This window comes from Dinoponera quadriceps, unplaced genomic scaffold, assembly GCF_001313825.1.
Source record: "Dinoponera quadriceps isolate SergipeBrazil2010 unplaced genomic scaffold, ASM131382v1 scaffold566, whole genome shotgun sequence".
NCBI classification, from domain to species: domain Eukaryota; kingdom Metazoa; phylum Arthropoda; class Insecta; order Hymenoptera; family Formicidae; genus Dinoponera; species Dinoponera quadriceps.
The window spans coordinates 5,561,089-5,578,104 of NW_014555972.1; the positions used below are offsets into that span (position 1 = coordinate 5,561,089).

At 44.9% G+C, this 17,016-nt stretch overlaps 1 protein-coding gene across 2 annotated transcripts in view; it reads right to left on the reverse strand.

Moving 5' to 3' along the window:
• Positions 1–2,193: 2,193 nt before the first annotated feature.
• Positions 2,194–17,016, reverse strand: part of LOC106746360 — a 196,153-nt gene continuing 181,330 nt past the window's right edge. For both annotated transcript variants that reach the window (XM_014622905.1, XM_014622904.1), the window contains 4 exons: positions 15,612–15,874; positions 6,826–6,996; positions 6,028–6,183; positions 2,194–4,649 (listed from right to left, as the gene is read on the reverse strand). In XM_014622905.1, the coding sequence (XP_014478391.1) occupies positions 4,329–4,649; positions 6,028–6,183; positions 6,826–6,996; positions 15,612–15,874 (911 nt within the window). In that variant the 3' untranslated portion in view covers positions 2,194–4,328. The remainder of the gene's footprint in view (positions 4,650–6,027; positions 6,184–6,825; positions 6,997–15,611; positions 15,875–17,016) is intronic.

Sequence of the window (17,016 nt, forward strand, 5' to 3'; positions counted from 1 at the left end):
TAAAATTCCCTCCCCGGGAGGTCTACATTTCTTTTTGCAGCATCAAAGAAGCACTATTAATGCTCCTTTGATGCTACAAATGGGAAGTTATTTCCGTCTCCTCCTGAAGACTTAATGTAGAACTAAATGGATTTAATGTAGGGCCGAAGTTTCGAGTCGGCCGCACCGTTGAAAATTCGGCCAATTCCGCCGTAAATGTTTCCCCGCGTGGATGAACAATGTTTGTACGTTAGTTCGTAAGTTACAATAACGATCTCATTAGCATCACCGATTGAAATTGGAGAATTTGCGAAGATATGCTTCGTATCGCAATTATCGCCATATTACAACACACACATACACACAGAGAAAAACAAACAGAACGCACAGCCACACGCGGAATCCAACGTAATCAGTCAACAACCATTGTTGTTGGCGATGATGCTGAAATAATTTCGACGGTCGTACACGCACGACGCGTCGATCGAATAAATATTAATCTCATTACTTCCCAGCGTTGCTGCTTTTCGTTGTCACGATATCGAGAGGAGGAACGAATTAGAGATAGCGAATATAGAATTATGTTTGCGCCGACGCGAGCCGAATTCCGTAAATCTTCCGCCGTAATTACCGCGCGCCGCGATGCTTTCTCGTATGTATAAGGCGTTGCATTGTCAGAGTCCTTTTTACCGAGTTCTTTCTTTTATTACGCTCTACCGGAGCCATCTGCGCCCTGCGAGCATTCGCGTGCGACTACTCTCAGTATTCTTTATGTATTCGCCGAACAAAGGCGCGGTTGTGACTGCATCGACAATAAATAGAGCTTTCGCTGTGCGTCGTGAGGATTTTATTAAATTCCGGCAAATAAAAATCTCGCTTCTCTGCCGAGGGAGGAGAAGATCGCGGTCATGTGTCTGCCGATGATATATCGGTCTCTTCTCCTCTCTTTCTTACTTTTTTACGCGAGCATTCGAATCGGTTGGTCGGAAAGCCGACGCTTCGAGTGCTCCGCAGAGAAGCTCGTACAGGGTACGGCAATAACTATCGCTACTTCAAATATCTCGAAATAGGGGCAGAGGGAAATGTATCCAACGGAAAGATTGCAGCAAAGCTCGTCGAACCTCTTCAGAGATCTTCTATAAATGTGAACTTTTCTTCATGTTCACCGTGGACCGTCAGAAAGAACCTTACATTTTTTCGCAGATCCTCAAGGTGGTAACCTTTATTTATTGTCTCACCCTGTATGCACACCACGTTGGTGGCAAAGTAAACTCTTATATTATTCCATCCTTACTTTCCTCTCTCCTTTGACGTCCCCTCTTCTCGCCCTCTCTTTCTCTCACGTAAAATGCAGCGGGTCTCCGCCCTGAGCCCCCCCAATTCCCGTATTCCTAACGAAATTTGCACCGCACGTGGGGAGCAAATGTTCGTGGTTTCTCCCTCCTTAGTTCTCGCTGATGGACGCGACACCTCCTCCCGAAATGCTATCGGAAACGCGTTCCGCTAATATTATTCCGCCGCGGAGGAAAAAAAAATCGGAGAAGATCCAAGCGCGCGCGCCCGATGGCGTTACTAAAATATTTAATTAATTTTCCTCCGCTCGGGAAATTGTTCGGGAAAATGATAAAAGCGCGGCGCGTTTGATCGAGAGCGACGCGCTCGTAATAATTGGAAATGTAATTAACTCTAATCTTTAAAATGCGCGAGAGCCGTACGCTCGATATAATGCGGAATAATAACAGCGGATATTGAATGGGTGGCAATCGGTAATGCACGCAGCGGAGGGTTGGGAGGGGGAGGAGGTAGCGGGGGGGAAAGGAGATCGGCGGTTCGAGATTGTATCAGTTTGGAAACTTCATACGATTCGTTTGACTTTATTGCAGGCAATCGATTGTTTCGATATACAATGGAGGTAACGGGGCCTCATTATTATTTCGCGGCGAAATCACAGTATGTGTTTACGGGCGTGTACATGAGCGTGTATATGTGTGTGTGTTCGTGTTTCGTGATGTACGTACGCATGCGTCTGTGTGAGTCTGTTGCGTGCGGTGACGATATTTATATTTAATAATTCATTTATTTACAAGGTTCCATAATGTAATCGTGTCGACGACAACACTAACATAATCACAGCCAGTTCGCCTCATGTAACATTGATAAACAAGTAGGTATGAGTACACGACTAATTGCCCGGGGAGAACACATTATTCTTCGTTTCACTTTTTTTTTTCTTCTTTTCCACGACTTTTCCTTCTACATTCGCTAAGTACGTGCTTATATGTGTGTGTGTGTGTGTGGGGGCGTGTATTATGCGCACACAATTGTAACTCACACTTCGGCACCGACCAGATCCCACCGACACGGGAGCTGCGCGCTCTCGCGCAAAGCGGCGCGCCTCACGACGGACCAATCATCATTGATGCGAAGCGATTAGAGATTCGAAAATCAGGTGTCTCGCACGGCGGAAGTTATTATCGGTAAGTGGTCGATCGATTTTGGCGAAGGACGAGCCGTCGCAACGCAGCCATCGCGCAACTCTCGAATTACCTTCGCACGATCGCTTATGAGGGACAATCCTGAGAAGCGGGTTTCACCGAGTCGTAATGAGAGATCGCGTTCAATCGAAGCGAGGAGAGACAACACACGGGTCAAAAATTCATCTCTCCGACGTGACGAACGTTTTCGAAGGAACGCATACGAACTCACCCAACCAACCCCCCCTCTCTCTCTCACTCTCTTTTGCTCTCATAACGACCGTTACATAGTTAGCATCGTGATTAAGAGGACATTACGCGCTACGCTATAAATATTCTTGCAAGTTTTACAGCCTCGTAAATAGAAACGCGATTATCTTTGCGTTACCTCGCGTTACGCTATAAAAGATCCGTTCTCTCGCACACTTATCGGGACACATGGCAGGAATCTCCGTTGATTTAACGCGAAGGAATTCGTCCCGGGTTTTAACTCCGGCAACATCCCCCCCCTCCTTGGTTCTACATTAACGGATAACGTCGAAAGATGACACTCGTGGCTATAATCTTACGATGTTACTTCTACGACAGAGAAATTACTCCTTCTACGGTGGCTTCGCTCGAAATCGCGAGCGCGCACGGCTCGCGCCCGCTTGTGTGTGTGTGTGTGTGTGTTACGCCCGTGTCGTTAAACTTCGGCCTACTTTAACGATCGATATATACTTATCTTGCCTCTTATTAAAATTCTCGTTATCATAACACGTTTACGTTAATATAGCGCGATCGCTTTATTTTATACATTCTCCTTACATACCTCGTACACGCTAGACTGTTAATACGAATAATGGAAAGGATGAAAGTGCCCCTCTCTCATTGCCCTCGACGTCCTGGCAGCAGCGACGTTATTGGCTTCAAAACGTGCTCGTAAATCTCGCGCAACTCGCGAGCCATAATAATAATAATCTCGTCTTCCTCCTGCGCGCTTACGTTTATTTAAGTTATTTAAATAAATTACTCTCCACATCCCGCACAATAATAATCGTCCGTTCGCCGGGCGAACTAATAATTCGCGCGTCTGCGCGCGTGCGCTTCGGCTTCTTATATATATTATATATATATATATATCGTAGAGTGATTTCTCTTAACTTTATTATACACACATTTCACTTTCATAGTCCTTCTGCTTCGACAATATATAGATCAAGATCGATACAACGAGAAGTATCATTACGAACTGTATCGTTAAACATTTTCATACTCATGCACAGTCCCCGAACGGAAAGGTGATGGTCGTCGATCAGTGGCTCCTTCGAAACGTTTCACCTGTTCGTAGAAAAGTCGCGACGTATGCGTGTATGCGTATTACTGAAATGTCTGCAATATGAAATTTATCAAAGTGTAGCCGGCGCGTGAAGAGTCACACGGCATTCGCGGTGTTCGCGCGCGCATTCAGGCGGCCGAGTGTCGGCCGAGTCCACGAGATTCTAGACATTCTAAGTGGCAGCGAGAGTAGCATGAACAAATTCGACGAAACTCGCCGGTAATATATATATATCTTTGGTGTCTTCCGGCGCTCCGCGTGTGAGCGTGATGTTCGTCGTCAAACGTCCCTCCCTCGGTCTCTCGCGTAGCCCCTCGATGTACCGTCTCGGTCAAGACAAGAGAGACGCGTGAAACTCGAGGGAGGCCTCCACGAAAAACCCGGGGGATCTTCAGTGGCGGTGAGACGTGGGACGCTCATCAGGATCGCGCGGGTACCGCGTCGATCGGCCGCACGGCGTCCGCGCGAACCTACTCGAACACACTCTCGGCGGCCTCCCGGATCTTTACGATCAGGAAGGAGCGTTTGCAGAGCTTGACCAGCAGCTCGATCCTCTGTCAGGACGGCTTCCTGAGCTGCGGCAGGGCGATCAGGTAGACATTGCCGAGGACGGCGCCGACGAGCAGCAGCATCACGCTCACGGCCGACAGCAGCCGCACGAATCGCACGAACCTGCGGCCCCGGGCGTCCTTCTTGCTCTGCTTCGGGAACACCGCCAGACCCAGAAGCGGACCCGCCAGCGCGCCCGCCACGTGGGCCGCCCATCCGACCCGGCCGCATCCGAGCAGCGCCGGGATCGGCAACGACGCGACGTCCGCACCGGCCAACAGCAGCACGGCGCCGAGACGCCAGCCGGCGTAGCGCAGCTCGCCGTGGCACTGCAACCGAACGAGTTAGACCGGGAGAAATGCAACCACCTCCGTCGAGGGGGCTACGACGGAAAAAATTACACGCAGAAAATTCTTTCCGAAGATGTGAATATTCGTCAAACGAAAGAAAGTGCCGTAGTAGCGTATTTTCAAGGCAGTATGGGACATTTTGGGGAACAATGAGTACGACATGATTACAATTGCTTTACGTCGTAGCTCTGTCATCTACGTCGCGAACACAATGAATATCCTGTGTTTCTGCCGTTCTCACACGCGGAAAAACATGCTACCGTACAAGTAATATTTATATGATCTCTAAGTAAAATAGTTACTCCAATATTCCTTGGCAAGTATTTACTGGAAGTAGAAATATAATTCACCATACAATATGATATCTCCTTGGTGTAAATGGACATTTACTTGTACACGTTGAAATAATTGCAACAAGTATTAAATTCATAATGTTGAGAACAGAATTTATTTCTAAAAAAATTTTCACTGGACGGAAAAAAAAAATACTAGGTTTTTTCAGTGGAAACAAAAGTATTACAAAAATGGCAGAGGACTTTTTATTTGGAGCGGCTTAATCTACAAGTATGTGACAGCTGCTATACTTAGCGACAAGTTCAAAGTTCGAGGTTCAAAGTTCAATATACCATTAGATGGAACAGCTGTCATTGTAGATTAAGCCGCTCCGAAGAAAGAAGTCCTGTAGCATTTTGCAAATGACACGCAAATTTTTGAGTTATTAATTAAAGAATTCCGTACGCCATTGCAATCATTAATAATTCACAATTCTGCGTGTTTGCGAGATGGTAGAGGATCTCATTGTTCACCTTAATCCGTTCTACGTCTTCACAAAGCTTGTCCCCGTGAGGCACTTTATAATTCTAATAAATATTTTCTTCAATTCAGAACCATTTAACATTTATATTTAGTAATACAATTCCACAAAATTACACTATTACAAATATTGTTCAACAATCATTTTCTGCGTGTATATCCGCCCGATTATCCGTTAACCCGATAATTCGTTAATTCAGCGCTCAGTGAGAGAGTTGATCGATTTCGCGAAAACGGAGTAGTAATCACGGGGCCGAAGAGGATTGAGACGCGACCGGCCGATGGGTATTCCGGAACGAAAACTTCGATCGTAGGCGCAGCGTGACCGAGTGATTAAAGCCGAATCTCCGGGGGCTTTCGCGCACGAACACGCGCACACATTCTCTCAATGGGAATGTCCGTTCACTCGCTGCCGCTCAATAGGATTCGCGGGGGTATCTCGCCGTGCGTTTTCCCGGCGAAGCTCTTCCCTTGGCGCGCGAACTTTCAGGGAGCACGGTTTGTGCGAGCCGAGTTTTCGCCCTTACGCCGTTCCGTCGCTTACCAGATAGAGATGAGCGAGGTGGCTCGTGAGCAGCGCGTAAACACCTGCCGAGGCGCCGACCAGGTAGAGGCTCGGCTGCAGAAGCGAGGCGCCCAGAGCGCCGCACACCCCGCCGCCCAGGTAGATGGTCGCAACTCCTATTCGCCCTTGTTCCACCTACAATCACGAGCTCTTTACCACCGGGCCCGCCGCCCGCCTCGCACGATTTGCGCCCGCTCGTATCGATCTCTCGTGCTAATTGCTTATCGTCGGAACACCGCGGCGAAAATCCCGGCCTAATTACGCGACGAAGAGCGAGCCGCGTCTTGCTCCGCGATTTCCGTCGGTTCAAGGCAGCTGGTCCGTCCAACTATTTTCTTACGATTAAATTTAAATTCATTCAAATTTCGTTTGAATTTCGCTCACATTTTGTGCGTCAATTGAGGCGCGTGAAAGAAGAAAAACGTGTTTACGTATGATCAATCCATCGGCATAATTTTCTTCGTCGGTACTCACCGATGTGTTGACAATCAATGGAATCTATCGCAATTAGGATAATGTGCGTCTATAAACAGTTCTCCAGACGTCACGTAATAATCTACGTTTCTCCAAGAAGTAAAGCCGACATGAGATATTCGTATCAGAGCGTCGGCCAGTGTTTCGCGTTATGATACGACCGGAACGATTTAATTCGCCGGTATGCGAATGTTATCCGGTGTAAAAGCCTCGCCCCATCTGGAGGAGAGGCTCGTTCCCTTAAACGCGGTGTCTCGACACGCCAGCTGAACGACGTCCCCGCAATTTACTTGATTGGCTCACCTCAAGTGGAGTGGCCAGGACCAGCTGAATGACCACGTTGAGTGCGAGGTGAAGTGCGTTCGAGTGCAGCAGCATGTAGGAGGCGAACCTCCAGCCCTGCACCCTCTGACGGGGATCGTAGACCAGCCATCTCCGTAACGTCGCCTCGTCTCCCAGGCAGTGGACGGTTATCTGTTACGAGTGAAGGCAGCACGTTTAATGCGCGCGGGATATGCGGAAAGGCGGCGAAACATATTCAAGCACGGGAAATAATTACACGCCGCCGTGGGAGAGACACGTCAGACGCTGGCTGGAGATGAAATTAATTGCGATCGGACGCTGTCCCCCCCGACGCGCGTCGTAATAAATTGTTCGCTCGCACGTCGAATCTCCCGCCCTGATAACATTTATACTTTGTTATGCTCGTGTATACATTGTGTAATGATTTAATAATAATTACTGCTCGCGTTATATCAGAGTGATTACTATCTCCCTTACATTTTCCGTTCACGTGCCATTAAGGCCCAACCGTTCCACCATCGTGATGGTGGGTTTCTGGGAGCTACGTAAAAAAGTATATTTTAAGGTAGTTTTAGAAAGGAAAATAACAGAAATTCATAAAGAAAAAATTCCTTGGGTCATGAAGGGTCATAAAGGGTTAACGTCACCGCACTGACTCTTTAATGTTGCGTACGTATTCATTGTTACAGACGCAGAATGGTGCCCCGGTGGGAAAGAAAACGTATACGACTATCGTCGCGGTGAATTCGAGCGACGGCGCAACGCACTGGAAATCCGCGGCTATCGCGAAAGCTAAATAAAGAGTACATGAATTAAGCACCATCCTAGATTCTCTCTCTCTCTCCACGGAGGTGCCAGCTATTTCTGTAACTTAGCTCTCTCCAGGAAGCAAAGTGGCCTTCTGGTTATTCGTTGCGACGTGTTCCGTCGCGTCTTTATGGCCGAAAGCGGTGCGGATGTGCAGAGAGAACACGCACCTCGTTTTCTAGGACGCAGCGCAGAGTGACACGACACCTAAGGTAATCACGTAATGGACCACGTGGCGCTCCTCACTCATTTCCAAGAATATAATATATTTTTGGATCGAGCGTCTGTGGCTAATTCTTCATTCTGAGAGAACGGAAACTACCTTGAAAAAAGAAGAAAGAAAGAGAGGAGAGAGAGATGAATTTATTGGGCGTTTTGGGAAAACTTCCCCTCAAACGCAATTTTAGATATAAAATAAGAAAATACAAAATTAAAAATAACAGGGAAATAGATAAGAAAATGTACAATACAAAATACAATCTAAAAAATATAAAGAATAGGAAAAACATAAGATGACAAATAAACGAGAATAACCCGCCTGTTTAAGAAGAAAGCTCCAGTAAATAGTCATAAAGTTTGTACTTGAACGCGTTAGAATTGACAATATCACGCAATGTATTGGGAATTTTATTCTACAGGCAATCGAAATCTATGCTGTATACGGGAAAAGTCTGAGAAAATTTCTACGCGAAAAGTGCCTCATTGAAGAGACATTTCTCAAATTTAACGCGCGAAATTGATTTCGTTCAGTGAATATTTCTTTTTGCTTTATAAATTAAAGCGCACTTCATATTGCGACTTCGCAGATCTTGCTAAGAGTGTGAAATGAACGGTCGCGCGTACTAACGTGTCGTAATCCACAATAAACCGTGCGCTAAGCAACTAACGATAAATCGTGTGCTAAGCAACTAACGAATAACATGATGCAACGCTTTGCATTCGAGCCATATCAAAGGCATTATTAATTGCTTTATGATTTACGAAGATCCATACGGGCCTGTAAAAGCAGCATATTCGTGCGATATCGGGGATTTCATTCAATATTAATCTGTGCCGAGGTGCCTGCGCGAAATATTTATGTTACAGACATAGAATCGACGCGTGTTATTTATCAGCGAGTTTAATAACTTGCTCATTCGATTACACTCAGAATTTATCGTAACCGTAATAAAGCACGGCCGAATGTGCGCGTGGTGCGCGCGCGATGGTCTAAAAAATAATATCCTAACGATTGTCGCTCCCTATTTTTTTCATTTCTCTTTTCTTTCCTCCTCGTTCGTTTTTCTCCCGCACTTCGGAACGAGGCGCATGCGTCCAGACACTCTCGCCGGTAAATCACACGTGTCAGCAGGTGCGCCGCTCTTTCTGATACCTCCCCTGGCTATCCATCCCGACGTCCTGGTTTTTATGATCCCGTCTAGGTTTCGGCATCGTTCGTGCTTAATGCGCTTTCATGCCGGCCGCCTTGGACAGGTAGCGTGCGTCCGATGGGCGCTTAAAACTCGACGCTCGTTTGCCCATCGCGGCCGATTGTCCTCATCACGTTCCCACCGGCGCTCTCTCATCACGCGATGATATTTTAATTCGACAACGTGTCCGCGACAGCGGAAGACTGACCACTTTATCGCCCGATCGCGCGGCCAAGTTCAACGACGCATCGACGCGATGTTGTCAATCACGCGGCGCGATTTATTTCCTCATCGTGATCGACGATGATGCGCAAGTGTATGAATTTAGGGAATAATAATAATAATTCGCACAATTTGAATTGTCTGAATAACACACACCATGATAAATCGTAGCCATTATTCCAACAATGTAATCGTTGCAATAATACACACAAATTTTTAATTGTTTAATTATTCAAATAATAATGATAATTAAATTCAATAAGAATATTTATAATTTAATAACAATTCAATAACAATACTTTCAGTTTAATTGCAATAATAACGTTAATTCAACTAATAATTTTAATTATTTAATAATTCAAATAATAATACTATCTTCACATTGACACGTGCCGTTCGCGTGACAATTTGTTTCAGCATTCGCTTGATCTCTTTTTCTTTTTTTTTTTAGGGACGAAAAAACGCGACGAAGTATTTCATTCACGTACCGCCTATAAAATTCAATTTTTGTCAACGCGAGGAAACGACGCGAGGAAATTTTGACCGTTCATTTTGCTCGATGAGCTGTCACCCGCGCCACCCTGTTCCCCTCGATTGCCTGAAGGTTCGTTCGGCTCGACTTCACGAGTGATAACGAAGGAGGATTATTCGAGCGAGGGTGAAACAATATGCAGATGTTTATTGTCAGGCGCGCCATGTGTCAGCCCTGACGCGCGATCACAGTCAGTGATTTCGTCCCATGCGGTGTTCTAATTCTGAATTCTAAGCAAATATTTGCAGTCGTCCATAATTGGTGTGTGTGCGCGCGCGCGCGCACGACGAACTCGGAACTACGGTCGGAGTTCGTAATTATGGAGACCCTCGCGCGCATCCTGCACAACACAGGAATTTCATTTTCCTAAGGCGCGAGGAAAGAACGTAATATCGTGGTGATGTTCGCGATAGCGCGGGTGCAATATCGATATTCGCGGCATGCCGAAATATTGCGGGAAGAAATTTGGCTAGTATCCTCCCTCCCTCCCTCCCCCTCTCTCTCGTCATGTTGTAACAGTTGCGACAAGGCGAACAAGTTCACCCGACATCGAGAGATACGATATCGCTCTTGTAGCGGATAATTTGCAAAGAAATGTGCGAACAGGATCAAAAATCAATCGATATAATGTATCTCTATACAGAAGAGATTTTCTTGAATTTAGTACATATTTGTTTGATTTGGACTTGTTTAATATAAACGAAAAATAATTGAATATCAAGCATCATTTTGTTGGAATGAAAATGTTGTTTGATAGGAAAGAAAAACTGTATTATTTAGAGGAAATAATATTTCGTTTTCAATAAAAAGGAATTTATCTCCTCATATATCAAATATTTTTCCACTGAAACCAAATAGAAGTTCTTGAATATTTTTCTAACATAATGTTCTCCTTCAGTGTGTCCTTTCAAATAATTGCCTGTCGCAACTATCGTAATATTTGGGCGAAAATACAAAAGAAATATGTTATTTGACGTAAAGATATTTATTGCTTGAGAAAGCAAATCCTGTTTGTTGAACCAAACATTCGTTTGTCTGCTCTATTCTGTAAAAGACAGATTTGTTTCGATTGAAGAAATTTGATTAAATCGAAGGGAATCTTTTTCTTGGTGTACGTAATAAAAATAAAAAAATTGTATATATGTTACACAAATAAAAATATTTAATTGAAACATCCGAAAAATCTGGGAAAATACAAAATCGTATTTTCCAGCGTGGCATCTGTATAAAAACGAAGAGCTTGCGCGCTGAGGAAGGAAAAAAATAACCTCTTTTGAGTACCACTGTTACTGTCTCGACAATTTGGAGCTATCGCGGTATTAAAAGACGCAAATATCAATGGGTTAGCCGAAAAGTTCGGCTAAGATTGGATTCGCCATTCGATGTGTTCCGAATGATCGCTACGCCAGACGGAAGGTGGTACACAAACCACAGAGCTTCGTTTACGAGCTTCGGCTATTGTCTACCCCGAGTGCAGTAAAGTGGCGGGACACGCGGGGTTGAATCTCGATACTTTCCGCAGAGACGAGAGATAAAGCTAAAGTCAAGTTAAACGTTCGAGGGGAAACTTTGTTTCATATGGCGTCACGTCGAATACGAGAAATCGCGGAAACACGTTCGACCCGACTACCATCCCCATCGTTCTTCGTTAAGAGACGACTGAAGAAACAACGTTTATGGGCCGGTTGTTCTACCTTCGGATAAATTTATTTAACGGACAAATATTTAAAAACGTTCCCACACGGAAGTAAAGCACAGGAATGCGAAAAAATTGTTGGTATACTATTGAAGAACATTGTCGAAGAGCGATAAAATATCAGTAATTTTTTCGTATTCTTGTAATTCACTTCCGTATGGGAGCGTTCTGCATTTATTAGATAAATTTAGAATTTCGGAAGACGGAACGACCGGCCTTAAACATCGCGTCTTAAAAAGGCGGAACCCCGATTTTCGGTTGAGTTCGGTGCATGCGAAATATTCGCTACTCGAAGAAATATTAATTCGGCTCTTGGAGAAACTTTCATATTTCGTGTTTCGCGTATCGCATCGTTCTTTTGTGCCTCCCTTTTCGAAGAAGAGCATCCCCGCCGAGCCTTTCTTCCTCTTTTCCGGGCACGAGAGTCCGGCATTGTCCGGGCCACATTCGTAGCGACGTGTCGGTACTAGAGCGTTATTCGCGGCGCAAAACGTCTATTTCCGGCAGTCGGGGGAACGTTTCGGCGGTGGAATCCACCCTCTACACCTCATTCCGCTTCTCACTTCCAGGTGGTTGCGCACCCTCTCCCCTTCGGCTTTTCCATTCCGCCGTCGTTCCCCCTCGACGTTGCTCGGCCCTCGTCGCGTTTAAGGACAGACACGCGGAGTTCGCCGGTTCTTCCGCGAATTAGGAATGCATTTAACTTTGTAGTTTTAAGTTTATGCATTTGAAGCGCGAATTAACTCTCCGCCGCGTCGTTATGGAACCATGTATATGAAACCCACGTTTCGCCGCTGTAACTTCATCGCGCGTAATTATCCTCGGAGCCTTCTTGGCGCGAAAGTCGACAAACTGAAACGCTAGCAAAGCGTGGCAAACGCAAAGCGCCGAAAAAAATTCCTCGCAAAACTATAAATACTTCTATCGGTCGAATCGGACGTACATATATACATCAAATAGTACACAAATAATGATGACAAGAATGTGAATGTGTGAATTTAACGTTATATTTGTGCCCTTTTTACCAGATTTTCCCCATATTAAAGTAGGATGAAATTTCAGTGGGCCGTTTCAACAAAATCTTTTTTACCGTGCAGGATTCGGTCCCTTATTCGTACAACGTTTAATTTTGCAGGTTGCGTCGCCAGGAATCGTATGCCCGCGAGCTTGCTCTTTTATACATTCCGGCGCATTTCCCGTCGGATATTCCTTGAATTTCGAGGAGCGATTCGTACCGGGGCGGTAAATATCACGGCTCGTTTCTTTCTAAACGCGCGAACGCCGCCGATGCTCTCCATCCTTAATGCGAGGCAGTATATGCCTGCATTCTCAGGCATGTGTTTATACACGTTGTCCCGTAAATCACGCATTATCTCCCACTCGCAACAACGAGTTTTCACCAGACAATACCGCCGCGATAAAGTTGAAATTCACGGACTGCGGCCGTGGCGCCTTTAATTCCGCGGCTTTAGGGTTTATACACTTTAGCGCGTGTTCCTTCGTTCGCGGGTAATTTCCCGGAGATAAAGTGCCCGGCTTCGGACATTATTATATTCGAGCCCGGGTGAAATCAACTTTTTCGAGTACCGCAACGCTACTTTTTGAGCGTTTCATTAAGGTTAAGAGCGCGTTAATGCGCGCTCGCTCTCTCTCTCTTCCCGCTGCTTTTCATCGCACGCTTTTCATTTGGCTCTACCATTTTGCATCGTCATTTAACCGGAAATTACTTGATGCTTTAAATATATTTGACTATATATATACGTATGCGAAAATCTAGTCTGCCAAGACACGATTTCATTTATCCGAATTAATTTTGAACTTTTCTTTTTTACATGTCACATCGTAACATATCAGTATTTTCTCTTATGTCTTGGCCGGATATCTGTCATATAGATAGACACCTCGTGCATCTCTTCCCGGATAGGGGAGTTCCGAAAATGATTATTTTCCACACGGCGAAATCGACCCCTTGTGAATTACCGGTGACTATCACGCTACCGCAAGGAGCCGCACGTTACGTGATATATTTATCGCAAATTATTATATATTAGAACGGGACATAAATCTCTCGCAACGCGATTCAACGTCTCACGGACAATATAATATAAGATTCTCTCGGCGTCTCTCACGGGTAACATAATTTAATATACACGGTTAACAGGGTTATATTTGAATCTAGACTAAACAAATAACTCACGAAGATAAGCGCGGTAAAAATAATCAAGATTGCCTCGGCGGCAATAGCGAAACTTCAAGATGACTCTTGCGACGCGAAGCATAATAAACTTCGAGACTCCGCAAACTCCCCCGTTTTATGGATTACACGAATATATCCGAGCAATATGCACCCCGGTACTTAATATTTTCATACACTTAGCTATTTCGTACGCCTTTGATCGCATTTCGCAAATTGAGCTCGAAACCGTTAAACATCTGCGGTGGGCATTCACTTTGATCTCGTTTCGCCCGTACACGCTCCGAAGAAAACGCGGGGGCTAAGTGATTAACTTTCGTCGTGTTCCGCGGTAAACGAGTAAGAAATTGCGGCCCAACTTCGCGACTTTAAACTTGCGCATTTTTATTGCGCGTATCCGTCGCTGTTTATTCTCGTGACTTTTCCGACTGAAAACGCGGCACCCGCGTTCCCGGGATTATTATCGAGCGAAAAAGCGCGCCTTCACTTTCCTCCCTCTGCTACCCCCGGTCCCGTCCATCCTCTCTGCCGGGCTTCCGCTTTTTTTCGGAGTTTTCACCGGCCCGAGGTATCTCGGAATATCGTTCTGGTGTATTCTCCAGCGAATTCGCGCGTATAATTGGGAAGGATTTCCATCGCGTTTTCCTTTCGTTCTTGCCACGGCACCAGAAAGAGAGAGAGAAAGAACCACGACACGTTGGTTCTGTTAATGAGAAATCCCGGAGCTTACGCGGCGTTTTCAGCCATTCTTTTCCACTCGACTTGCGACCGCCAGAATGTTCGCGGTATATATTCCGCGTTCCGCGATGAGAAGGTTTCATCCCCGCTAGAATAGCACTTGTTCGAGCGTAATAGAAATACGGATGTAACGACGTCGCGAGAGGTAGAGGAAGCAGATGAGAAGGGGGAAAAAGAGAGAGAGAATGTGCGCGAAACAATGCGGAATAAAAAAAGGCATGAGACAATCGTTAAAACTGGTTGAGACGAGCAAATTGCTGTTGCAAAGCTGCCGATTAAAGATCCGAGGAAATTTGATATCGCGACGGAACCGACCTGTCCCAACTATTTCTTTAACTTAATCGTTCTCTCTCTTCCACGATTTCAGTACTGTCAGTGCGAAATATTTGCTGCAAAGCTGCAGGCATGGGAGCGATTTAGTTGTCAAAAGTGAAGAGATTAAAAACAATGACTTTATAGTGAAAGTCAATGAAGAGCAAAATTTGGATTTTAAGGAAGAAAAGAAAGTTACAGGATATATATAATTCGAAATTTATTTTAAACTTAGATCTGAAACAAGGGAACAGGCAGAACTGTCCTTCATTGATTTCGATGGGTTTTGGATATATTATAAAACATAAAAAAATACTAGACCTATATTTTTTTTTTATATGGAGGGATATTTCAATGTTTCGGGATTGAAACAACCCTTCAAAAGTAACGAATTTTTTTCAATTTTAGCGAATATTTTTGAAAATGTGAGATATATAAAAGAATGTTTTATAAAGTTTTAAAAGGTTTATGGTATTTTATACGGTTCACAACAGTATTCGCATTTTTCAAAAATATTGGGACATCCCGGATCTTTCCATCAGACAAAAACGAATTTGAAAAATAAAAAAAAATGCGTGTTTTTCCGTTGAAAATAAACTAGTCAGTCAACTTTTTAAAAGCAATATTCAGGTAATAATATTGAATAATATGCTATTTAAAACGGGTGTGTTCATGATGGTCTACTTTTTTTGGATTCATTGTCTATTTTTTGGATTTGTTAATAACTGTCCTTTTTTGTAATTATCAAATCATTGTTGGTTACTTTTGTCGGAAGATATTATTGCAAGGAAAGAGAAGATGGAACGCATTACGCGTGCACATCGGTGCAATGAGTAATCTCACCTGATTGTGTAACTGCTTTTTACGTTCGCTCACCTCGATGATGCTGATGCAGATCATGAGGTAGGGCGGTCGTATCCGGAAGCTCGGCTTCCTGGCTGGCAGTGGGTGTCTGGGCGTTGGTCTGGGTGTGACCTCATCGTCGCGCTTTTTTTTATAGGAGGACGTGACAATGATCGGCGACTCCGGGGAATAGGGCGAGCCCGGCTCCGAATACGACGCGTCTGTGGAATCCGACGAGATCGTCGACAAGGTTGGCGAGTTTTCCAGCAACGCTGCCTCGGCGTCCATCGTGGTATCTGCTTGAACGAGGGGGGAACATCAAAATTATTCGTGCGAAAAGAGATACTCGGGGTAAGGGGGCAATCGAGAGAAAGATATTGTTTTAATCCGAGTCCTCAGGAAGAAAGGCGCACGTTGTAAGTGTCACACGAAATATATTCTAACGAAATGTTCATCTAGATTTACTCGAATTACCGCGTTGTTGGCCGATTCTACCGATACATTCTTCTTCTATGTACGCTCAACGAATTACAGTCGACGAATTACAGAGATACTCAAAGATTCCTAAAATCCTAATTAGGATCCTGTAAAATAAATAATAATAATAATTCATAGTTCATTTCATACATTTTATCAAATTAACTGATTCAATGGAAAAGCGCAAGTCACAGTTGGTAGAAAGGTCATCCCGATCCTGACATCAGCTTAATTTAATCATTCCTAAAGCTACCGTATCTCCCTTCCTCTGCCTTTTCCCTTTCCTGCGCGGTATAAAGCGTGTCCGCGTAATAAGATCAGGGAAGTGTATTACACGTGTTGTTTATCCGGACAAGAGGGTTCACTCGCGCGGGAGGATGCGGCAGGAAGTTCCGCCGGCGAGAGAATAAGATCGGAAAGAAAAGGATCCGTGGAAGTCGAGCAAGTGAGAGTTCAATCGAGCGACTCTACGGAGGAGAGCTCGTTTTTATAAACTTCCTGCAGCGTCTAACGACAATCACCGAGCCGTGGCACGTCGTCCTGCAATAATCCTATAGCAGGATCACGATTCTCGCGCTTCCGGTTCATGCAATAAAGACGCCTTTCGGCAGTTTAGTCCGCGGATATCGTCGGCTCTCGTCGGGTCGCTCTCCCCGTGGAAACCTGCCTCTATAATTCACCTGTAAATCCTGTAATGGCGCGAAAGACGTGTTTCGCGGAGCAATTTGCGGAACGGCGTGTACGCTCGGATACGCCGATGGGCGCGAGTTAATCCCCGCGCGATACTTCGTATTGAGCACCTGTCATGCGTGGAGCGTCGCGTAAATGTGCGATAATCGTAGCAGTTTAACACAGGTAATCGGATCTTTACGCTCAATAATAAAATATGATAACAATATATAATTACGTGAAGTAATCGTAATAATTCATTATTCAAAAAACCGATCGTTAAATAATATTA